The following is a 25,311-nucleotide window of genomic DNA, read 5'->3' on the forward strand; positions in this document are numbered from 1 at the left end:
TATTCAAAACTAGTAGAAAACTGGTTACCCCCTCCCTTTGCACGTAACACCTGTGTGTATGCACAACCAAATACATTGGGATGACCTAATTACTTGTTCAACGTAGACATAAAGTGACAACTCCACATGGACACATATACTCTTTTATTCCAAGTTATCATATGCAAATAGTTACAAAATAAACAATCATAGGAGAAAAATAGGACAAATTATACACTCTACAATGTACTCATCAATGTGACTGGGGGTTAGTAATGAGAGACGTATCCATCAATATTCTGACTAGACATTATTGTTGTCAGTTCTGATATTTGGGTTTGTTGGGATTCAGACATTCATCTGATACAAGTCAAGTGGTCACTCCACTTCTAACAGTTCTTGATATTTGAGGATGGAAAAGAAAAACACGACTTACGATGCAGTCTTGTGATCATCGTTGACACGTGTTTCAGCCCTTAGCCAAGTTGCACATTTCCCCTCGCACTCGTGTCACTTGTGAGAATTCTGTGGTTGAAATAAAGAAGGAGTAATATCAGGTCTGTGGCACACTTCATTGTCTCGCTTGTCAACCCCCACTTTGGGCCCTGTGGGGCTTGGGGGTTGCAAGAACATCCTGAAATGGTACCAACCAACTTCATTGTTCAACTCCTCATCATAGTCCTCTCCAAGAACTTCTTTCTATTTAATGGGATGTTCTACCTTCAAGTCTGCGGCACAGCGATGGGAGCGGTATTTGCACCAAGCTTAGCCGTTCTGTACATGGCTCTGTATGAAGACACCCACTTTCTTTGCCAATGTGACACCTTTCCACAAGAGGATCAAGAAAGGGAAGTGGTACATAGATGATATTATCTTCATCTGGGAGGGAGACCAAGACACACTAAGGGAGTTTAGTGTCTGGCTGAACAACAGAACATCAGAAATCCAATTCATGATGTGCAGCAGCTCGAACTTCATCCACTTCTTAGACTTATCGATTCTTAATAAAGAAGGGAGACTGTATTGCAACTTATATAAAAAAAATAATTGACAAGAGCATATTATTACACTTTGACAGCCATCACCTGAAAACTTTGAAAGAAAACCTTCCTTATGGCCAGTACTTACGCATCCATAGAAATGCGGATGAACAGTAGAGAAAACTAAGGCCACAAGGATACCCAAAGGGACTATTGACACAACTCTAAAAAGAGGGCTAAATGTATGCCCAGAGAAACCCCTGGCAGAAGTCCCGCTCAGGTTTGTGCAAGATAAGCAAATAGATGACATATAACCTCAGCCACCCCCAGCATAACCTGTAAATATACATCTATTTACATTTCAGACTCCGTATTGTAGAGACCTAATCGACCGATGAGTGCAACATTATATACTGCACGATCCCTCGCATGACTCAACGTGGTGGGGTGATTCTTACCTAATGTCAGTCATATTTTGGGCCAAACATATAGGTCCTGTTTTAGTAGTCTCCCTTGCGTGTTGGTCGTTTTGAAAGCAGCAACTCAATCATTTGGTGTTCCCCTATTAGGGGTACCACAATACAGGTTTGGAAGAAGGCAGACCGAAACGTCCACAGAGGGGACTGGACAACAAATATCGAGTTCAAGTCCACAGCAACAGCTAGTAGATAGCGACGTCAACCAAGGATGTGTCCAATGACCATTCATGGATCGATGACTATGAATTATACAGTTTGACCCCTATAAAACACCTAGGACTACAAAAACCCCAGAAAAATAATGCATGTCAATACAAAATTATAATATTACGAAAAAATTGAAAACCATATTTCTATAAATAATAAACAAAGTATGAGTGGGTGGTATGTAGGCCCACCCACTCCAAAAAGAGGAACAAAAAAGTTATTTCTGTTGCAGACATTAATAAAGATAATTGGACATTAATTGTCATATATATTGTCATATATGATTAGAAACGTAATGCACACAACAGTGCGTATACATCAGACTATTAGGACACTTCAAGTTACATGAGTTCCTTTACACTACACCCTAAAACACAAGGGTTTTCCCTCCCATTAAACATATAGATAAGGGTCGGCCTCTTTCTTGGGAATTGGCTAGAATCAGAGAGCAAAATATGGATGTCATGGAACACCTGAGGCAAGCAGAGGCTGACCTGCTGGAAGCAGCGGATAGTAGAGACGCTCAGGAGAGAGAATTTGTCATTTTAAATAAAGAAATGCAGTGAAAATGCACCAGTAATGGATAGTCTCTGAGGGAAAACGAAATCCCCCAAGAAGAGATACAAAAAGTGAGGAACCGATTGGCTGCTCAAAGCATAGTGTTTGAAGCCAACCAAGTATCTGTGTCAGATTTAACAATTCAACTCCCTGAAAGTAAGCAGGAAATAATGGCAGAGATAAACACGTTTTTGAAATTAAATAATGAAATTAAAGAATACACATTATGATCAACCGGTGTATTGAATATGGTCCTATGATGGAGGAGAGCATCTCCTCCTATCAAATCCCTCATATAATTTACCTACAAACCCCATGTACAGACTGGACCTGACCTCATACATTCCCCCTATAGAGACATGGAAGAAACGAGGCAGGTGGGCTCGCCTATCCCTAGCCAGCCTGATCAGGAAGGCCAATCCTTATCTGATATTGATGAATAGTCACCTTTGCCAAACAGAAGGGAAGGTGGCTGGACCAGTGTGTCGTAGGAGGCCAAAGATAGTTCTGTCAGTACTTCTGAACCTGGAAATACAAATGAGTAGAGGATCAGAGAATTAGACTTACATTACATATGATGCTGCAGAGTCCACCTAGACCGCTTAGCTGAAAGGGAAAGGCAAAATCTTTAGCCTATGAAGGGAATTTTAAAAGCCTCCACACATTCAGGTGAAGGGGTGGATTCCCCCAGGTCACCTGGAAGGAGGGATAATGCATATTTTCAACAGTCTGAAGAGGAGACTGTGTATTATCCAGCGCCAAAAAGTGACTACAGGGAAAGTGCCCCTTAGAGCTCACGGCGACACAGGCGAAAGGAGGAGTCCAGATCTCGTGCTTTTGGAAGGCCTTCTCAATATCGCAGAGATAGGGAGTGCCTAGAAGACAGGGACTGGGGTTCCAACTGAAACACTGGTTCGGAAGGAGAATGGACTCAGGTTTAGAGGCGCAGAAGGAATATAAAACTGAGAAAAGGGTTTGTTAAGGTCCCCATCAGTCAAATTAAAGCATAAAAAGTTTTTTGACCCCATACCACAAGAATGCTAAGTATTCAGTGTGGGAACATTTGAAAGTCATGCGAACAAATGATGTCATCATTTGAAATATAAATTATGTCAATTCCATCGAATCTGTAAAATGGAAGTTTTCCCCAAAGTACTCCAGTTTATTTTCAGGACTGCAAGACCAAGACCATTATAAATGATCCCTCATTTTGAAACATTTTTTTCGACATTTTTAAATACTTAAAATGTACAGTGTAACTGAAGCACAAAGAGAAACATGTACCTAACAACAAAGTAATCATTAAGGAAAGAAGAATGAAAAAATGTGCTGAATAATAATTGTAAATACGCTGTAACTCAAGATAGAGAGATACATAGAAGCTTGCTAAAAGAGGTATGCATACAACGTTTAGGACGATAGCCTGTGTTAAGAATCAACCCTATTACCTCAAAAAGATGAGCCTAGGATGTTAAATTGAAGAACTGATGAGGAAGCTGCTTCCAAATGCATAATAAGGGAGTACCTTTGGCAAGGATAAAGAACGCTGTTTCGAAAGATGGGTGCAAGGCACAAAGGAAGTCAAAGGAATGGACCATGTGTGTAAGACATATTTCTGCTAAAATTAGGAGAAACAAGGACATTTGCAAGTGCCAAGTAATGTATAATCACGAGAGCAAAAGCCTATGTCAGGTGGAGTGAGCAAGTCTCCGAAGGCAGGAGATGGTAATGGCACCCTGTGTAATAAGAATCAAATAGTCCTAAATGAAATGCTGAAATTGACAAAATCGTGGTCTTCTAAAATGTGACTCAGAAGTAAAAAACAAAGGCTATTCTTTAAATCCCAGATGGGGATAGCAGCTTGTTCATACCCCCTCAATGTTCCAGAAGAATGAGCTGACTACGAGGTCACCCACAAACAGAAGGGCTTGGTTAAGGATCAGGGCGATGATATATGATGGACTCATTGGGAAAACAAGAAATTAATTGACGCATCTCAAGCATCTAGGTTTCGTTTCTACTCACGTGCTGCTAAATAAGCGGACTGTCCAAGGTTGGATAGGGTTGCCAACCAATCACAAGGCATTTCACGCACTTTCACATACAATGTTGCAGTTACCAGTCTGCTGCCATATTCGCTGCTATAATCAGTATATTACGTATGTAGAAGTAGCTCAGGCCGTGCCCTACAGACAAGGGGCAGCCAATGAGATGTTAACCTATATCCATTCTATGAGTAGATGTGTTCCCCTTAACCAATCCCTCCCTTTAATAGGTTTTGTAAAATGCCACATAGGATGACATCATAGATGACGTACAAAAAGATATATAAACTCTGTATACACAAGAGGAAGTGTGATCATGTAAGCATCTATTTTGATAGCTGTAAAACTCCCTGCTTTCTTTCATTAAGATTAAAGCAGTATTTTACCATCTGTCTTGGTCCTTCCGATTATTTGGTCTGAGATGTTTATTGGTAATTCCATCTATCGCATGGAGGACGCTTAAAAGTGCTACAGCACACTGTATGTTACGTTACACTGTGTTGTGTTCTGTTTTATATGCAATATATGTTTATGATATGTCATGTTATGTGCACTAAATTTATTTAATTTATTGTTTGCATTTTTAAAGCGCTCACACAGCCCGGCGGGCATCGAGGTGCTGTTACAGGAATTTATTTTTACTTTTTTGTCTTAGTTGCGTATTTATAACGTGCTTAAATACCCAGCGGTTTCTAAGCGCAGACCCGGGGATCGAACCTGTGTTGCTATGTGTGGTCTTGCTCCCAAGGGAGCATGTTGCCGCTTGACCTATCCTCCCGGGATATAGATATGTATATTTGATATGTCATGTTGCATTCTGTTGTGTTGTGTTGTGTTGTGTTGTGCTGTTAGGTTGTGCCATGCTACATTATGTTACGCTATGTTATGTTTTGTTGCGATATGTTATGTAATGTTGTGTTACGTTGTGTTACAATATTGTATGTATGTCCTGTCATGTGCACTAACATTATAATATGAATTAAGGCTGTAAAGGTTTTGTTTGAGTGTATTAACGCACAGGAGTATTTGTTAAAAATGCGCACATAGTATACTTTGTGTATTCTCGTTCTTTCGGCTGTATTTGAAGGTTCTGCTTTGGAATTGGGGAGCGGGAGGTACCCCTTTTTTTAAAGCAAGAGGCTTATGTTGAGGCAAAACGTGCATAATCGTCAGCAGTGCCCGATGATGGGTGGTGCTCATTTAAAAACAAATGTGCCTCTGTGTCCTGCAGGGGGAACTATACAGATCACGCGCTCAGGGCAGGGGCATAGGCGGGTCAAATGATTGCCTCAAAATAGGGAGGTAAAGCTATTAGCAAACCATTGAAATGAAGTGCTCAGATGAAATGCGAGAGCCACGGCTTGTTTCCAGGTGAGTGGCTTTCCATGCCACCGTGTTTACCTGAACTGCAGCATTTATTTAGAGTGACGGCCATACGCATAACAGTCTGGACCCCTCTTCCCAAGGCGAGGCGTGCGGACTGGGGTGCGAGGCCACGCCCATCAGCGGGCCACCACTTGAGACTTCAGACACAGCACGCGAGGGGAGGGCACTCCTGCACACCATGCAATAGCCATGTGCAAGGCATTCCCCATTTGCCAGCTACTGCCGTCCTATACCCAGGAACTGTACTGTTTGCCCCGTGTTGGCATGATATGACAGATGTTGCTACCAACCATCGGCCGGCCACTGCCATCATATACGCAGGAACTGTACCGTTTGCCCTGTGTTGGCACCATAACCCAGAAAGGCACACCGTCTCGGGAGGATAGCTCAGCGGGAGCAACACGGGTTCGATCCCTGGTCCGCGCTTAGAGACCTTTGGGTATTAAGCGCGTTATAAATGTCATATCATATCATTGTCGTGGGTGACGTTGACATGCACAGGTGCTCACATTGCTGGCTGGTTATTTGGGACAAGATTTCTCCGCGAGTTGTGCGTGCGGCCGCTCCTGCTGCAAAGTGTTTTCGGCGGCTTCACGGCGCACGCACTGCACGGCACAGGACACATCTCCATACTTTTAGAAACATTGTCTGCAAATGTATCTCGTGAATATTAAGGAGAGGTATCACGAAAGTCTGACATGTATCCGGCCCACAAGGCCTGGAGCTGGACAACCCTTTGCAACATCCCACGATACAGGTGGCAGCAGTCATGTATGACAGGTTTCTGATGCAGACGTGCTGTACGTAGTCCCGTCCCTGTCAAGGAAATGACACAATCAGGCAAAAGTGAAGAGTGTTGGATGCAAATACTTGAGTTGTCTGAAAATGTCTAGGGCATGCATTGCAATCTAAGGGTACACACTTGTGAGTTTCACTGTGAAGGCCAAAATGCCCCCCCAACCCCCCTTCACTCTAAGCAAGGAACCAACCAATCGGATAGATGGATCCCGACCCCTGCCCAGATCAAAACGGTGCATTGCACGGCATATTATCAGGAGGAACTGGGGAAAAGGCTCGATAATGTACAGCCAGCGCTGAACAAATAACATATACGCAACAGTTACTCAACCCGCTGCGCTACCTCCCCAGTTTACTGGTTTGCCCTTGGCATTCCGCGTTCAAAGAACTCACGCTGTGCATCCTCGGCGTTGCTCAAAATCACTGCATTGCGTGCAGTTTAAAACAACAATATGTTGCAGGGGGATGGGGTCCTGCACCATTGCTAAAGAGCCAATGGGGCAAGTACCCCCTTTGCCCCCAATGTACTCAGCGCCTGTCTTCCATTCCGGTGAGTATAGCTTGTCTGCGACATTAAAGAAATTCGCCTCTTGTATGCAAATCAGTCCAGCCCCGCCCCAAAGGCAGAAAGAAGTCGCCACTGAACTGTTGGTGCTTAAGCATGACTGAAATGTTTTCACGCGTCACTTTTTGATTTTCTCTCTGCGTGAAGTGACAATAATTGGCCAGAAACGGGCAACCCTTGGTATTTTCCTGACCGAGACACGGGCGCTATTAGAAGCAGGCTTGTCTGTGTATTTTTCTAGCGCGCACAGCATTTTCTCAGAACTAGGGCGTTGCATTATCTCCCGATAAGGGAAGTGGAAAGATATTTGACAGGAGAAGGCGGGTTCTCTGCCGGGGAAAGCTATTCGCGTGGAGCCTGTGGGTCTTCAGCGCCCGATGACATGGGCTGTGCCAGCACAGAGCCTGTATGGTCTTTCTAAGGACCACCAGCGAACACAGAGACTTGTAAAGTGCACTTGAAGTTGCTTCTCGGCGCTTCGTCGTTAAAGATGGTGCCTAATTAACATATTATCTCTTCATGCTTGCACTTGGCGAATCAGTTTGGGAAGACCATTGGGCAAAGCCACACAGAGGCACGGCGATCTGCCCAAGATCACAGGAGGTGAAGCGGTGAAGCTGGGCAGCAGCACAAAAAATATCCCTAATTTCAAAGCCGGGACTGCAGTCTGCAGCCCGTGTTTCTCCCGGCACTGCACGCCCTGTGCAGAGAAAGTTGTGGTGGAGGCGGCTCTGCCGGGCTGGCTCGGCTGTGGGTGTGGTCTCCGAGGGGAGGGCATTTCATCATATGTGCACGCACTTATAAGCACCTTCTGGGCGCCCAGCGCTTCATTTGAACCGCCCAGCGCGTGCTGCCAGCAGTACCTTCTGCCCTGAGAGTGAGAGAGCAACGCCGGGGAGCACCTCCAGACAAGATGGGTCGGCAGAAGGAACTGGTCAACAGAATCGGGGACAGTTTGAGGATCCAAAACATGCTTCTGAGGCAGGCGCTGGCAGAGTGCCTGGGGACCCTCATCCTCGTGGTAAGTCCGCCGACGGGAGCTGGCAGCAGGCACCTGCAGAGTGTCGAGCAGAACCAGCATGGCAGAGCTGCACGGCGCCCAGGCGGGATGCGATCAATAGCTCCTTCTGGCTTAGCTTGTCGGGTAGCTACTGCGGCTGTGCGCCTGCTGCTGAGATTTCCGTGTATCTTCATTCTCGCAAGTCTGCGAGACTGAGCACTGCTGAGTTGGGTAATAGCGGCGCCTGTTATTTAAATGCGAATTGACATGTGCGTGTGTGCATTTAAAAGGCCAGCATTCATAAAGTTTCCCCTCCGCTCTGTGAAATAGGACCTACAGCCCATTGAGGAGACCCCGTTAAGTTATTTGGCGGTATACGCGATCAAGGTGAACGCTTAGACCTGTGCTAGAAAGGAACACATGCTTTCCTGGCTTCCCTTTACCGCGCAGAGTAGGGGTACTGTTAGCTTCTGGGTGGGGTGCACCCCCTTTTCTGATTACAGCGTTGGTTGCTGCTGTTCTGTTCAACAACCGGGCATGTCCAGCCTAGGAGAGCCGCAGCACCACCTGTTCGCACATGTGCCAACTTGTGCGAAGGGTTTGTCAAAAAAAAAACCTCAACGGCTTCTCCATTGCCCACATTGTGCCATCCTGGGCAGGTCACTATATCCTCCTTGAGCCTCTATTTACTTACTTCGCAGAACTAGAAGGCGCTTAGAAACCAACCAGCCCTCATTCAGGCACTATATAAAAACGGGGCACATGCTTTCAGAAAGACATGAAACACCTTGCGCCGAGGAGAAACCGGCGCACACATTAACAACATGTGAGAGAATCGCAGAATCTGGAGCGTGTTGCTGTGGTGCTGGGCCCGTGCTTGTGCGCTCGCTCATTTGCACAGTGCTTTAGGTGGCCTGGGACTAGCTGGGCAGAGCGTTCCCTGAGAAGGGACTTCCTCTGAGTGACACGCGGAACGCAGAGTGTGACAAACTGGGAAAGGAATGATGAGCAGGAAAGCCTCTACCTGTCTGCTTTGCAACACAAGTCAGCACCAGACTCCCCAAGGCTAACTCTCTCCAAACGGGTCTATGTGACTCGTAGTTTGCCATCACTTTACAGGTAGAAGATCATAAACGAGTCTCGGGAGAATAGCTCAGGGGCAACATGCTCGCCTTGGAAGCAAGACGACATGGAGTACCACAGGTTTGATCCCAGGGTCCTATTAAGCGAGCTGTAAATAACCTCATGATGAGCAGGAAGACTAATGTGCACTATGTGCTCAGCAGCATTGCAGACTTGAATCCGTGACATATACACACATGATTTTATGCAAAGCGTCAAGTAGCTTACATTGGTGCTATTTGCGCGCCTCTCCGGTAATTTCAGGGCTGGCTGAAAATGCACAGGGGCTTCTGATGGCCACTCTCCTCACAACCCTCAAGGCAGCTGTATAGAGCTAAGACATAGATAAGGAAGGGAGGGGGAGAGTGGGAAGGAAATGGAAACAGACAGGCAACTACCATACTAGGCCTGACGACATTTCTGGTAGAGCCCGAGAAAAACAAAAGGTGAGGGAGAGGGGTGCAGAAAGGGAGGGGAGGAACAAAACAAGCGACTATCATACTAGGCCTAACAACATTTCAGATAGTGCTGGAGGGATGGTGGGGAGGAAAAAAACAGTAATGGGAGGGTGGAGGAAAGAGACGAGGATGCTATCATATTAGATCCAGGGACAATTCTGATAGAGTAAGTGCATAAAAGAAAGTAAGGGGAGGAAATAGGAAAAGGGAGAAGGGAAAGGAGGAGAGAACAGAGAGTAAGCAGTCAAAAAGAGTGGAGAAGCAAGAGTGGCGAGCGAATACTATTGCAGAGGTCAGTAGTAACACATAATGTTGCAAGCCAGGATACAAGATGAAGATGGGAACAGCATGATTCAGGGCCACCATGAGTACAAGATGCAAAGGAAGTCCAGCATGAGAGTTTAGAAAGAGTGACTCACCGTGAATGAATGAAGTCCATAAAAGTCAAATCCAGCATTGGCCACAAGACGGTGATGGTGAAGGAAGGCACCAGGTGGGCGGGGGATGCTGAGTGGTGAAAAAGAGCAGCAGGCAGGAAGGTACCAGGTGGGCGGGGCTTAGGCCAGGTGACCTAGATCCACTTGCACCTGCTCCCCATCTGCAAAGTAAAAGAAGCTGGAGGGCTACTTAAGTAGGGAAATAGAGCGGCAAGCAGGAAGGCACCAGGTGGGCGGGGCTTGCTAAGTGGTGAAAAAGAGCGGGAAGCAGGAAGGCACAAGGTGGCCGGGGCTTGCTAAGTGGTGAAAAAGAGTGGCAAGCAGGAAGGCACCAGTTGGGCGGGGCTTGCTAAGTGGTGAAAAAGAACGGCAGGCAGGAAGGCACCAGGTGGGCAGGGCTTAGGCCAGATGACCTAGATCCACTTGCAACTGCTCCCCATCTGCAAAGGAAAAGAAGCTGGAGGGCTCCTTAAGTAGGGAAACAGAGCAGCAACCAGAAAGGCACCAGGTGGGTGGGGCTTGCTAAGTGGTGAAAAAGAGCGGGAAGCAGGAAGGCACCAGGTGGGCGGGGCTTGCTAAATGGTGAAAAAGAGCGGTAAGCAGGAAGGCACCAATTGGGCGGGGCTTGCTAAGTGGTGAAAAAGAGTGGCAGGCAGGAAGGCACCAGGTGGGCGGGGCGTGCTAAATGGTGAAAAAGAGCGGCAAGCAGGAAGGCACCAATTGGGCGGGGCTTGCTAAGTGGTGAAAAAGAGTGGCAGGCAGGAAGGCACCAGGTGGGCGGAGCTTAGGCCAGGTGACCTAGATCCACTTGCACCTGCTCCCCATCTGCCTTGGAATCAAGACGACACAGAGCAACACAGGTTCGATCCCTGGGTCGGCGCTTAGAAACCTCTGGGTAAAACCTCTGGGTAAATAACCTATCATTCCTTAGAGGGGGTTAATAGAGACAGCTTATAATGGGACAGGCAGATAGCGCAGGAGCTGAAACCCCAAATGAACACTTAAGAAAAGAGTTAATCATACTGGCCCAGGGTCATTAATTTACCGAATGAAGGCGATTTACTCGCTGTTTGAATTCTTACAGCCCCCATGAGAAAGGGGTTTATTTACAGACAGTGTTTTATTTAGAAACTAAACTAGCAGGAGTTGAATTTACAGTATACAGACAAGACCGCCTGAGAGACACAAAATCCATGTTTGCAGGGCCTCATGCTGTATCGTTTGTTTGGGGCCAGCGCCAAGTACTTAAATCAAAAAAAGGTCTTATTAAGCACAACCACTCCTATTTCAAGAGTTATTTGAAAATAATTGCTTACTGAAATCTAAAATAAACTTTAAGGATAAAAAATGAAAAACGGCCAACAACTGTATATACAGCATTCTTTGCGTTTAGCTTAATTCTTTGCAATGAGACCTAATGAGATTGAATCCCAGACAATTCCCTCCCAGACAAGTTTCACAGTTCCATGCGTGATACCTCGAGCAAGTCCTGTTTTTTGCATCCAAATGCATGTAGTTTTGTTTTTCCGATCGCAAGGGGAAGTCTACAAGTCCCAGAATTCAGTGCAAACAAAAACCCAGGACTGGCTCAAAGAGTCCGCATGGAACTGGCAAACTTGCCAGCAAGGCAATGCCCAGTTTTCAAATGCATCATTAGTTCCTAGTTTATGTCATTAGCTCTGGTCTTCTTTTTTAATCCTTTATACAGATATTGTAAATATTTCACAGTGGGGCATGCATTCCAACATGCCTGAATCCAATTGGTAGATGCTAGTCCAGTCCTGGTTTTAACTTTGCATTCTGGGACATGTAGTCCATGATTTCCCTCATTTATAAACAAAGGCCTAGAATGTAAGTCTAAGACCAGGACTGGAAAGCATCTCCTGCATGGAATGGGGCATGTTGTCATGTATGCTGGGGAAGGGGGGTCATTGGGGCTAATTGCTCCCAAAAGAGGACCAATTAAAGGTGAAATCATAAGAAAAGACATTACGTAAGTCCATTCTCAGCTCTGGGCTATGGTCCAGGGTCATATATCTCTGCCTACAGATTGTAAAGGAAGACAACACTGGACTATAGAGCAGAAATCTGGCAATCCCGACAGACAGGGACCACATCAGGGCCTTTCAACTGTTTCAGCTGAAATGGACATGGAGTCGAGCTGCTGCTCTCATGCACGGTCGGATTGGCCCCTCGGCCTTTTGGCCCATGGCAGTGCCAAAATCGTCCCTGGGGAGTGGGTGCCGGTTTCTGGCCATGCCTGGGCCGGTTTGGAAGAAAAAAAATGAAAAAAATATTTATTTTTCAAATTTTTTTTGTGTTTTTTTTTCCAAAAGCCTTTCATCCTTCTTAGGTCGATAAATGAGTACCAACACAGGTTGGGTGATATTGTATGCATATTTGTTCTATAAAAAAGAGTTTAAGCATAAGTGCAATCGATAACATATCATTTGGCCTTGTACGTCTGCTTGGATTCACAGTAATGTAGTGTACTTAGGAACAATGCTATTTGATGTCAGTTCCTGTTTTGTCAAGGGGTGAAAGGTTGCGTTTCATGCTTCCCAGGATGTCACTTTGGGGTGGGGTCAAATGACAACACTTTCGGTGATGTCATCAGAAGTCAAGGGTGGGGAGGGGTGGGTCACTTTTTTGAAGGAGGGGTGGGCCATTTTCTTTTGGGTGACCGGGCCTATTTCTTGTCCCAGTCCGACCCTGCTCTCATGTTGGCAGTTTTAGAACAAAGCACAGTACTTCTTCAATCCAGGACAGTGAATGTGTGCTTTGCAGTGTGCACGTTACAGGCTGCCTTGAATGGCACCTTCAGGCCTTCACCACCTTCAGGGCTTTGCAAGAACCACCAACATTCAGGTTTGCCCACATTAGCCCTTTGCTGACACAGAGCGATTCATAGCTTTTCAGTGGACATTTAGTGTTTCAGCGGCCCGCTGGCTGCCCGTCCTGTGATCATCTGCAGGAATTAACCCCCTCGCTGAATTCTGTTGTCTCTATTCTTATTTAAGCACCCCACAGCTACTTCAGACTGTTCATGCCATCTATTGGCCAGGGGGCCCCCAAATATTATTCTGAAATGGACCCCACAAGCCCTGACACATCTTCAGCCAGGTCCTCAGTCCGGTGTAATCCCGAAAGGGTAGCAACTCTACAGCGTGTGTATGTGATTCCGTAAGCAGGGCCAGAGACTGGACCAAGGTAAACATGAAGACAGTAGTAAACAACAGCAATGGGTGCAGGTGGAGTTGGAGGGGGGATGGTGTGGATGTAGGGAGAGGTGCTGCCTGTGGGTCAGACGCAGGGACAGCGTTAGGGCCTTTCAACTTTTTTTTAAATGAAAGCGACCTCGGGCAGGGGTGGGGGAGGGGGGTTCAAGCAACTGCCCCCATGTTGCCAGTCTACATTCTTGTAACACGGCAATATATTCATTTCTCTATGTTTGTTCTAGGGCTTAAAATGCGCACTTTGCAACGCTCGCATTACACGCTGCGGTTCCTCGAAGCCATCAGCCCGTCATTCCCACTGGTTCCAACAGATCAGCTCTTGGCGCTCGGACAAAGTGAGCGCGGGCAACCAACATGTACAGAAGGGAAGATAAATAAAGAGTAGGGTGTATTTAGAACACAATACAGACAGGACTGCATGGGGGGAGGGGCGTGACGGGTGCTCATTCACCTCCGACTGGGGACACAGACAGTGCACTCACCCGGCCAGACTTTCACATCAGGCTACCGCGCGTGTTATATGGACGCGTCTTGGCGTGTTTCACTGTAGTGGGGTGGGGTGGAGAATGGGGGCGGTGTATAGCAGAACCCCACACACTGAACCACGGAGGGCGTCAACGCTGAAGGAAACGTGTGTCAAATTCTGTGGTCACGACTTTCTAAATGGTCTCGTGTGTAAGGGAACTGGCACGCGTTGATGATTTGCCCAGGATCACACGATTTGCTGAAACGAGGAAGCCGCGGTTACCCTTCTGGCGTAGTTTCAAACGCCACATTTCCCTTTGTAGACGTCCCTTCCTCTGCCCACAACATGGGAGTGGGGCGGGGTAGGGGGCGGAATTTTGGGAGCGCTTTCACTTGAAGCAGCGAGAAGGGGAGGGAGAAAGGTGAAGCGCAGCTGCCAAGCCTCGGCGGTCTGTCCCAATTGGCCTCCTTGACCCTGACAGAGACACACAGGACAGCCCGTTGTGCGGGGCTGCACACACAAACCTGGAAGATGCCGAAGGCCCCCCCCTCCCCTCCTGTGGCTGGCAGGGCGTGCTGGGACACCACCAGAGGAATGCGTCTCACTGCCCAGGGCAGCAGCCTTCATTCCGATCCGGTCCCGCAAGAAGGGGTACACGGGGGAATTGTACAGCGCACACTAGAATTCCACTGGGATCTTGGCGCTTGAATAAGAAATCTATATCGAGAATTACAGGAAACCAAACACTCCTAGTTAGTGGTATTTAAATGGTGACGTTACTGCGCTCTCGCGGGAACAGTCATGGACCTGCCGTGGACATCTGCAAGTGCTCGCTTCTGCTATGGCCAAAACGCCGGGCTGGAAATGGACAATATTTACTGGGGGAACGATGCCCTCCCAGTCCCACCTCCACCCCCTTAGCATGCGGGCAGTGTGTAGGAGGTGGGGTCGGATTGTTAGTGGTGTGGGCAGGTCTGAGGGGCGGAGCTAGGTGTCGAATAATTCGGGTACCCTGAATATCGACGCTGGCTGCTTTGCATAAAAACAAAGAGCATTTTGGGAAAATAAGAATGAGCACCTGTTTATCGGACACGTCTGTGGTATTCATTCAAACGCGCGTTCTTTTTCAGCATGCCATGCACACTTTGTGTAGTTCTGATTGAATCTGCCAGAATACTCACATGACATTAAAACGTGTTCACGTCATGAGGCGTGTATATATATACATATATATATATATATATATATATATATATATATATATATATATATATATATATATATATATATATATATATATATATATATATATATATATATTCAACTTTGGGCCGTTTGGGCTGCTCTGGTAAGCAAAGGCCGACTTTCCGAGGCTTGCCTGTGGTAAACTTCAAAAGCACAGGGCCCACGAGACACAGGACAGTCGGGTTCAGAAGCAGACAGCTTCCTCAAGTCTGTGGTGATTTAAGGGGGGAAAGGGGGGGAAGCTTGGACCTTGCGTCTCAGTGCTCCTGCTAGACAATCATTGCCAGAACGCCGCTCCGCCTTGTTCCGGCCCATTTCCTTCCCTGCCAAATGGCTATTAAGCAGAACATACACAATGCCAGTGTTGTTGCATGGCATGTTTTGGTATAGTGACATGGCATGCAACAGGCTACGGTGCTGTGGTGTGCTGCATGCCGGTGCTTGTGCAGTGTGGTTGGTGTAGTGTGTAGTAATTGATTTTCATTGATACGTCATGCTGTGGTGCCGTGGTGCTGTGGCAGTGCCTTCTCTAGCATGTCGGTAGGCTATGGTTTTGTAGTATGAGGTGGCATGGTTTGGTATGGCGTTACGGTGTGGTATGGTTGCATGATATATGGTAGTTAATGCTGTAGTAGGGAACAGTGGTATTGTGAGGTATTGAGTGGTGTAGCACTCACTGTGGCATTCCATGGCATAATATGAAGTAGTGATATCGTGCGGTGTGTGCGGCATTGGGAGGTATTATGGTTTGGATGGTAAGGTAGGCAGTTGTGATCCGGGGTGGGGTGGCATGATCGTATCAGATGGTGGTAGAGGGTGGCATTGCACTTGATGGCGTGGTGTGGTGCTAGAGTAAGAGGGTATATTGTGGAATGGTGGTGTGCATGATAATAGAGTCGTGATGTGGTGAGGTGTGGTATGGTTTGGCGTGGTAGGATATGGGGCAGGCATGTCCTGAGTTCTGGTGTGTGACATGGCAGAAGGGCACGGAATGGTTAGTTGGCATGGCCCCAGGTGGTATGGTTCCCCATGTTAGGGTATGTCTGCGTTGGTAATGTGAAGGACTGCCTCGGAACGGTATGGCACGTTATGGAAGGGCGATATGATGAGGCGCGTGTGGCATATTACCACATGGCATCCCATGTTAGGATTGATATGGCAGGGCTCTGCCCCTCTGCCAGGCTTCAGCAGTGCTGCATTTACTCATCACCCTGAAACAGGGCCACGGAGGGCGGCGCCTGCCCACGAGCCCCTGGCACACTGCAGCGTACCCCCAGATCCGCAACAAAACGTGAACAGACTCCAAGCAGCAATATGGCCAGTCTCCCCCGAAGCCCCCCGACCTGCGGACACGTGCGCATAACTCGCGGGAGGGCACTGGCGCAAAGTGGAAGCGCGGACTCAGCCTTTCATCTTCGCGATAAAATGTATGACATTAGTGGTCGTGTGCGCGACATTAGCGGGCGCCTGCGCGTGCAGGTGTTCGCAGACACGTGCATATGTGTTGTGTTACCCTTAGTTGCCCCAGAGCGCCCGAGCTGTGTCCGAGAGTTTCCATGCCCCCGCCCCTGCTCCCACCCCAGGGGTATCCAGGACTCGGAAGGACTGGAGATGGCTAAGTGTACCGATGGGATTGCATTAATGTTCTAGTTATGGTGCCCAGGGGTTTAGCTGGAGATTGGCATGCAGACATTAATTCAGTGCTTAAAGAGGGCCAGGGCCTCCAAAAAGTGGGACTGAGCCGGGGACTGGCCGGGGCCCGTCCTACCACAACATTGGCGGGATGCATTATCCCGTCGCGGCCGCAGCCGCGACTGGAGATGCGCCTGCAATGAAGTCAGGCGATCTGACAGAAGTGGCAGCCAGCCACAGCGACGTTGTGACTGGCTGCCACCTCGTCACTCATAGTAACTGCCTCTGGTGACCCCTCGCGCGAGAGGTCACCAGAGGCAGTTACTGTCCCTTTGTTTCCCCAGGTCGCGGAGGCGTCTTTAACCCTCAGCGAACCTGGGGATTCCTCGACATATTTCGAGGTTTATAAAAGATGGCTTTGAAAGTACACATTGCAAGCCATCTTTTATAAAGCTTTGCCGACGGACAATTGTGTCCGTAGTCAAAGCTTTATAAAAGATGGCTTGAATTGTGCACTTTCAAAGCCATCTTTTATACACCTGAAATGTTTAAAAAAGATGGCCTGAAAACTAGGCAAACCGTAGGGTATACACACAAATGTATATAAATGTTATATATTTGTGTGCGTACCTTACTATGGTTTGTGTACTTTGCAAGCCATCTTTTATAAACGTAGAAATATGTTACATATTTCTATGTTTAGAAAAGATGGCTGCATAGTACACAAACCATAGTAAGGTACGCACACAAATATATAACATTTATATATATTTGTGTGTATACCCTACGATTTGCGTACTTTTTAGGCCTCGCCCCTCCCACAAGCCACGCCACAAATGAGCCCCCCCCTCGATTTCTTACCCCACTTAAAGCCCTGCATTAATTCATACGTGTAGTAGAAACGTTAGTCTGGGGGGTGAGGGGGGAGCTCTTCCTCGCCTTAGCCAGGACTCTGCGAAGGGAAAGGGAGGGAACTTGTTTGTGTAGGTATCTTGTTTCGAGGTAATCAGGGACGGCGTCAGAGCCTTTCAACTTTTTTCAAAGTTTGCTGGAGCCGGTCTGGCCTTCACTTCCATTGGGGAAAACAGAAGGGGTATCACCTCGTTGCCTTGCAATAGTGGTTCCTCCATGTCAGTCATTGGCTTACAAAGAAGGATTCATAGCTGTTCAGCGTGTATTCAGTGTTTCAGCTCCCTCCTGGCTCGCGGATTCGGGAACATTTGGGTATTATTACCCTTATCTTATGGGGAGCCCCTCACCCCCGCAGTTCCTCCGACTGCTTTCTGCTCTAAGCAAGGGAGAAGAGGGTGGGGGGGCCAACCGTCATGTTGAAATGGGTCCTCACCCGTCTTCAGCTATGTCTGCCCGTAATGGGGTGAAATTTGTTTTTGGGTCTCTATAATAACACTCTTTAAAAAATGTGCTGCGGCTGCACAGGTCTGCCGTCAATATGTGAATCACGGGTGCGATCTATTGGCAAACACCGTTCACAGGTACATGCACCGCTCCTTGCTGACCGGGTTAATGGTGGCATGTTCTATTAGTAACACTGCAGAATTTACACGAGTCTTGCTTTACAAGGAGCAGCGCACGGCGTTTAAGCCGCAGGGTTGCCAACCCCGACGGGGCCGACTTTCTATACAGCCAAACACGGAGCCGCCTGGGGAGGTCGCGTGGCCTTGGTGAGACACATTTGGCGAAAGCTGCTTTATCCGAGGGCTGCCACAACCGCCCCAGCCCTGCCCTCTCATGCCTGGGTGACGCGGGGGGCAGGGGTACTTGGCTAATGGCCGAGGTGCCCGTGCACCCAACGGAAACCCAGGGCGCGATCGATCTTCTCCAAAGTTTCATGAGATCTTACAGGAGGGAGTGCCATAATGCACTTGGCGTGCGGGGCTTGGCCCGAAAGGCTGAGGGAAGGGTCAGACAACGCCTGGTTTCTGTTGGGCTCTCCCCACTCCCCCTTTCGAAGTCATTGTTCTATGGCACAACATCCCGGTTGCACAATCGTGCGGTTTCTAAACTCTCGTGCTGGTGACAGATATGAGTAATGATCGTCTGCCCAGGATCACACGACGTTACCAAGGCGGGAGTCTGCATCGCTTGGAGCTCCATATGTATCGGACTACAGCTCCCATAAGATCTTGCGATCATATTCAATGGTGAGGGATCACGGGAGTTGTAGCCCCAAACGCCTGAAGTGAAGAGCCGCACATTACAGACGCCTGGCCTAGGGTGCGGGCCTTTAGTACAGCAAAGTGAAGGGGTGTGGCTACGGCCCAGTCACAGCCATGACGCTGACATCATAACAAGTCAATAATTAGCAAGAAACATTGGTCCACACACCTCCAACACCACTCCCCAACTCCCATCTCCAACGGTCCCCCAAATGAGAACGCTCACACAGGCAACAACCCAACACTCCACGAATGACATCACACCGAGCTAAGTTGCAACACAGAGCCATTGAAGCGATGGCCGTCAGCGGAGCTGCAAATGCTGAGCGCGTTGAAACACTTGCCTGTGTATAGGCGCTTTATAAATACACATTACCATTAACATGAAAGGGGGGGGGAATGGGTAGTAGAGCACTGCAGTCAAATAAATGTGCCAATGGCATTATTGCCCAAAGAGCTGGTCAATGGCACCCTAGTTATTTTATGCTACCTTCTTTATGTACCCAAACCCACAGCTCAAATCCAAATGTCGGGTGAAGGCCGATAACGAAATTTATTGACTGCGTTTGTGGTCAGTAATGCTATAGTACATTTAAATAGCACAGAAGAATGGAGCAGGATATATAAAATGCATTTCGTGTACGGTGCAATTGAATAGGTTTGCTCTTGTTGTGTTAGCATAGCTCAAAGCTCCGGGCTTCAACCTGCTAGAAGCAGACTCCCCTTCATACAGGGCTTTACGTGGCCGGGTCAAGCCCCGGCAGTCTCCAGAAAGGACTCAACTAGCCCGAGCCACGGCGACAACGTGCAGCCGTATAGCTGAAGCGCTGCACGGTTGCACGGCGACCTGCGGGTGTCAGCACTCGGATTAGCAAAAAAGAAAAGGCCGTGCCTTTGGAGCGAGGAGAGCCAGCAAGGCTTCTGAGCGTATGTCCAAATTCGGGGCAGGTATTTGGGGGTGTTCCAGCAAGAACACTCCGCCAGTTGCACAAGGCACTGCTTCCTCTCTGCGGCGAGGCCCTGTGCCAGCCGAAGCAGGCAGGGATGTCATTTAGGGATCACCAGAGGTTGCAACTGCAACCTCTAAGGTCTCCCTCGCGGCCTCTAAAAGAAAAAAACGAAAAATAAAATGTTTTATTTTTTATTTTTTTGTAATGCAAGCCCCTGGGCTGTGGCCAGCACCATGTGGCTCTTTAGTTCTGGAGTGCCTGGCTTTCTTGTTCAGGCCCCTTAAAAACAAGGAGAAAAATAAGAACAGGAGTGCCACAAGTCTAACACTTTCCGCACTGACCCTAAATAAGAAAGACTAGTAATACCAAATAATGTGTCTTTCCGGAATTCTATGCAATAATTGCTAGACTCATTAAAGGTTTATTTCAGGAACACTTCAGGGGGTGAGCCACTGATTTAGTCTGTTCTTAAATGCCTCAACTCAGCCTTTCATCCTTCTGAGGTCGATAAATGAGTACCAACACAGATTGGGTGATATTGGGTGTATATGTTTTCTATATAAAGCGCTTAAGCGTAAGTGCTATATAATAAAACATCATTATCATTTGATAATATGGGCCTATACACACTGATCTTAATGATATATATGGCGATTCATTCTTGTATGAAATGTACATCACATTATAGTGATATCGTAAGCATATTTTTCGTAGCATGCAATGTTATGTGATGCCACTTCCTGTTTTGTCAACGGGTGAAAGGTTGTGTTCCATCGCTTCCCGCGATATCACTTCAAGGTGGGGTCAAATTACATCACTTCCTGTGATGTCATCATGTGTGAAGGGTCGTGTGATGTCACTTCCGCTACCCCTGGCATTTTGGTGAAATGACGTCCCTGGAAGCAGGTCGCATGAGGACTGTAACAGGGGAGGGCAACGTATCAGAAGCGGTCGGGCAATCCCTTGTTATAATGAACCCCACCAGCACCGCCAGCAGAACACTCAGCAGAGGGGGGCTGTCAGGGCTTCAGCACAAGCTCAATTGATCATCCATGAGTTGGTCAGGAGGAGGGGGCGGGGTCTCTCAGAGTTCTGGGCTCAGGCCAGCAAATGTCTCATCAGTGATGCCTTACCAAATAAGCCACCAACCTTCCTGGATTGCCCGAGTCCACTGTCCAGACCCTCGCATCCAACACGCCATGATGAGTCACAGCCATAATGATCTCGGCACTTTAGGACTTATCTGCATTCTTCCCATTAGCAGGACCATGGACCACCTAACAGAACTCACATGCGCCCAGGATGGCAAAAATAATCCCCCCCCCACTGCACCCCTCTCTCTTTGGCTTCATAGCATCAGTGTAAAGTCTTAATACGCCTGGCAGGGGCACAGGACACCACTCCCAGTGCCTTAAGTGGAATGTGAACTCTAGGGCAGGTGGTGGGGGGGGGGGTGGCTGTGTGAAGGGGGTTGACCTAAAGAAATCATGGCCCAACAGGCGGCAGGTAAGTGCCACTGACAACCTGTAGGCATCCCTTTGCAGCGATCATCAACCTCCCACCCACATTGCGAGGGTGATGATCACTGACATGAAAAGATGCCTGGCAGGGTTTAGCACCATGCCAAGCCCCACCAGGCATCCCTTTAACTAAGAAATTCAGGGGTCATGAGCTTTCCACCCCGGGTGAAAGAGTGATGATCCCTGCATCTTTTAGCTAATGGGATGCCAGGCTGGGGGAAGCGCTACATCTTTTCTGAGAGGGTGATTAGCCCTCCATCTCTTAGTTAAAGGGATGCCTTATAGGGATCAGTGCCACCATTACGGATGACAAGCCGAGGTCGCCAGCAACCAGGCCCTTTTTTCCTAAAGCCCAAAGAACTTGAGCAAGACCATAAGGCTTTAGAAAAAAAGGCTGCAACCTTACTTTTTCTTCCATAATGCTGGCTCCGACCCCACACATCTATGAGTTAAAGGGATGCTTGGCAGGTGCAGTTGCCACCATTGGAGAATGAAATGCCTTTTTTTCCTAAAGCCTGACGCTCTTGTGCATGATCAATAGCTTCAGGCTTTAGAAAAAAAAGCAGTTGGCCTAAAGCGGCCTCATCGACTGGGGCTGCCAGGGGACTTTATGGATCCCGGCAGCACCACGTCTCAGACACCTTTTTCCGGAGCCTGCCGGGGCCCTGCCCTGGGTAGCTCCAGCACACTTAAAGCCCTGACCATTCCACGGACAAATCTGGACTCACTCAAGGTGCTGCATTATTTAAAGTCCTTCAAAAATTCAGCCGTTTGATTGACAGGGCTGACTGCTGGGAATTAGCCACTCTCAGTAAGAAACAAAAGAAGAGTTGGAGTGTACTGCTTTCATACCTTTGGTGCGCCCGGCCTCTTCTCTTTTTCTTAATCACAGGCTCCAAACGCCCACAGGCAGTCTGTGATTTAGGAGAGGATGGGCGCACCAAAGGTCTGATAGCAGTGCACCCCAGTTCTCCTGCTGGGCTACCACTACCTGGGAGGCAAGTAATTGCCAGCCCATCACCCCCATAGATGATGGGGGGCGGGCTCTAGTTAGGGGCGTGGCCCACACAGCTTTACTTAGGTCATGCCCCCCTAATTAGACCTCCCCCACCCCTCGATTCTGCCTACCAATTAAACCTCTTCCCCAGATAGCCATGTTGTTGTGTACTCAAGTTTATAGAGGAATACCAGAGAATCCTTGAACACTAGACGGGTACCACCTTCTTCGACGGTGTGAGGCCAAGTTAGGATTGGGTAATGTTATCAGTTTTCTTTAAGGTAGGGTGACCAGATTTTCAAAACAAAAAACCGGGACGGCCAACATCATAAAAGAGGGACTACCCCATCGCAGCCCGCCAATTACTGCCCCTCCCCCCACACGCCCCCCGACCATATTTTCAGCACTTCTCCTTTATATAAACTGTATATAATTTGATTTGAGCAGTTTTATCTGTGAATCGTGGCATGTTAATTCAAAACGAGCGTTAGCTCTAATTGATATCACATGGCTTGCTGTACAATAATTTCCAAGCCAGTCTCTGTGGCACAGTCAGTAAGTGTTCTGCCTTGTTTGTACCTGAGAGGGTGGGGGTTCAGAGCCAAACCTCCAACTTCATATCCAACTTCATAATTCTGAAAGTGTTGTGAAAAACAATTACGGTTTTAAGTACCGTAGCCCCAAAAACATGAAAAACCCTGGACGGGGTTTCAAAAATGAAAAAACTCCCGGGACCCCGGGACGGAGGGCTGTTTCCATCTGGTCACCCTACTTTAAGGAGTTAGGAGATGTACTCTAGGACTCAGGAGGCATTGGTGAGTTTGTCAACCTTTAAAATGGCTGCCGCTGACGCATGCCCCGCCCCACCACTGACGCATGCCCCGCCCCGGCCCCACCGCTGATGCATACCCCGCCCGATCCCCCCCGCTGACGCATGCCCCGGTTGGGCTGTTGAGAGGTGTTGCGTGGATGGCGGATGCGTTTGGAAGTGGCGGGTAGTTGGTGGAGCTGGGGACGGGGTGTGAGTTGGTGGGGGGCGTTTGTTTGCGGTAGGGTAGCTGTTGGTGTGGATTGGTGGGGTGTGGTTGTTTGCGGTTGGGTGGCTGGTGGTGTGGAATTGGGGTGGTGGTTGTTCGTGGTTAGGTGGCTGGAGGTTCGTGTGGAAGTGTGGGTGTCGCTCGGGTTGGTCGCGGTGGGTGGGCGGCAGCGCGCAGTGCCTCGCCTGAAGCGCATGTGTAGGCGTACGGGCTGAGGTCTCGCGGGTCTGCGCGCTGGTCTCCGGGCTCGCTGGGTAGTGTGAGTTTGGGGTGTTGTGACTGTTGGTGTGGATTGGTGGGGTGTGGTTGTTTGTGGTAGGGTGGCTGGTGGTGTTGAATTGGGGGTAGTGGTTGTTTGTGGTTTGGTGGCTGGTGGTTTGTGTGGAAGTGTGGGTGTCGCTCGGGTTGGTCGCGGTGGGTGGGCAGCGGCGAGCGGTTCCTCGCCTGAAGCGCATGTGTAGGCGTACGGGCCGGGGTCTCGCGGGTCTGCGTGCTTGTCTCCGGGGCTCGCTGGGTGGTGTTTTGAGTGGTGGGGGGTGTGTGTTTGCGGTGGGGTGGCTGGTGGTGTTGGATTGGGTGGTGTGGTTGTTTGTGGTTGGGTAGCTGGTGGTTTGTGTGGAAGTTTGGCCTGTGTGTTGATTGGTGGGGTTGGTGCACATCATCCTTTAGGATGGGGAAGCGCCTGCGTGGGTCCGCCCACGCATTCGATAATTAAGAAGAAGAAGACGCATGCCCCGCCCCGTCCCCGCCGCTGACGCATGCCCCGCCGGACGCCGGCGTGTGTTGTTTACTCTTCACAGTGCCCATGGCCGCCCTCTGCCCACCTTCTAATCAGAGAGCTGGACTTTCCACTGCATTACAGGATATTCGTGGGGCACGTGGGTTGGGAACGGCTTAAAGTCTCAGCACGGGAAGCTGTCCGATGGGGCTGCCAATAACCGCGCATATTTCAGCCCTGACACGTATTGTTCGGAGCCGGGACGGGCACTCTGTTCGCGCTGAGACTTCCACGCTCCAGCCGTTCCCATACCTTCGGAGAGGATTTGGGAGTGGGCAGCTCCGTCCTTTTCCGCCCTCCCAAACGTCCGTGCACAGTGGTGTTGAATCAATTTTATCACACCGGAAAAAAGGTCCCGACACTGCTTTGTGATAAGTTAGCCTAGACATAAGTGCCCTAATGAATGCCTGGCTATTGCCATTATTTTTGACACGCAAAGGGGGTTTTCACGGTCGTGGCTATATGTGAGACCAGTTTAGGAAAGCCACTAAGCAATGACTCCAAAGGCAACCAGGTAAACAAGAAGGGGCTCCACACGGGGGGCCCTCATGGTGGGAATCACAGCTGACCACTTACAAATGGTTTCAACTGGAGCAGGGTGCCGGCATGCAAACTTTAGCCGTCTACAGCTATGAAAGAAATACCATTTGATTCCAGCATAGTCGCCAACATGATCCATTCGTATCTGTAGGTGCTTATGTGGGCCTGGTTTTTGTGCTGCATTCTGGGACCTGTAGTCTGAGTTTATAATGGGAAAAGGCCGAACTGCAAGTCCCAGAATGCAAAGCAAAAAAATCAGGACTGTATCAGCGCCTACACATTGGAATGGATCATGTTGGCAACTATGTTCCAGTTACATGGTGGAACTAGTTGTCGGTGTCTAATGGCGCCTTTTGGTTTAATTTGCTAATTGTATCTATTCTGTAAAATATCCCTTTTTATTCGCTGCTGGAATATATTTTCCTATGACCAAACGCCCATATGTATAACTTGACCCAGTAGAGACCATATATAACTGTATTACAGGAATCTGCAGCGGGTCCAGAGGGAGGGGACCCCGTAAGTCCAGGTTTAGAATAGCTGGAAGATGGTCCCCCCAAGTTCCATACAGTCCAGTAGAAGCGTGTGCAGTTTGAACCTTTACCTATTCACGAGACTGCTCTACTCCTTTTAACCACTGGAAATTCTTCTAGATGCTATTCCATTCCATTGTGCTTTATCTCATCGCTGTCAAGTGCTCGCAATCTGCACCATGTTTC

At 48.5% G+C, this 25,311-nt stretch overlaps 1 protein-coding gene across 1 annotated transcript in view; it reads left to right on the forward strand.

The window, feature by feature from the left end:
- Nucleotides 1-7,810: 7,810 nt before the first annotated feature.
- The window catches only part of AQP3 (aquaporin 3 (Gill blood group)), a 63,027-nt gene continuing 45,526 nt past the window's right edge, over nucleotides 7,811-25,311 (forward strand). Inside the window, exon 1 of the mRNA XM_069626863.1 lies at nucleotides 7,811-8,018. Coding sequence (XP_069482964.1) covers nucleotides 7,911-8,018 — 108 coding nt within the window. The 5' untranslated portion in view covers nucleotides 7,811-7,910. The remainder of the gene's footprint in view (nucleotides 8,019-25,311) is intronic.

The sequence above is a fragment of the Ambystoma mexicanum genome, chromosome 6p (assembly GCF_040938575.1).
Source record: "Ambystoma mexicanum isolate Mex_15411 chromosome 6p, UKY_AmexF1_1, whole genome shotgun sequence".
Classification (NCBI taxonomy): domain Eukaryota; kingdom Metazoa; phylum Chordata; class Amphibia; order Caudata; family Ambystomatidae; genus Ambystoma; species Ambystoma mexicanum.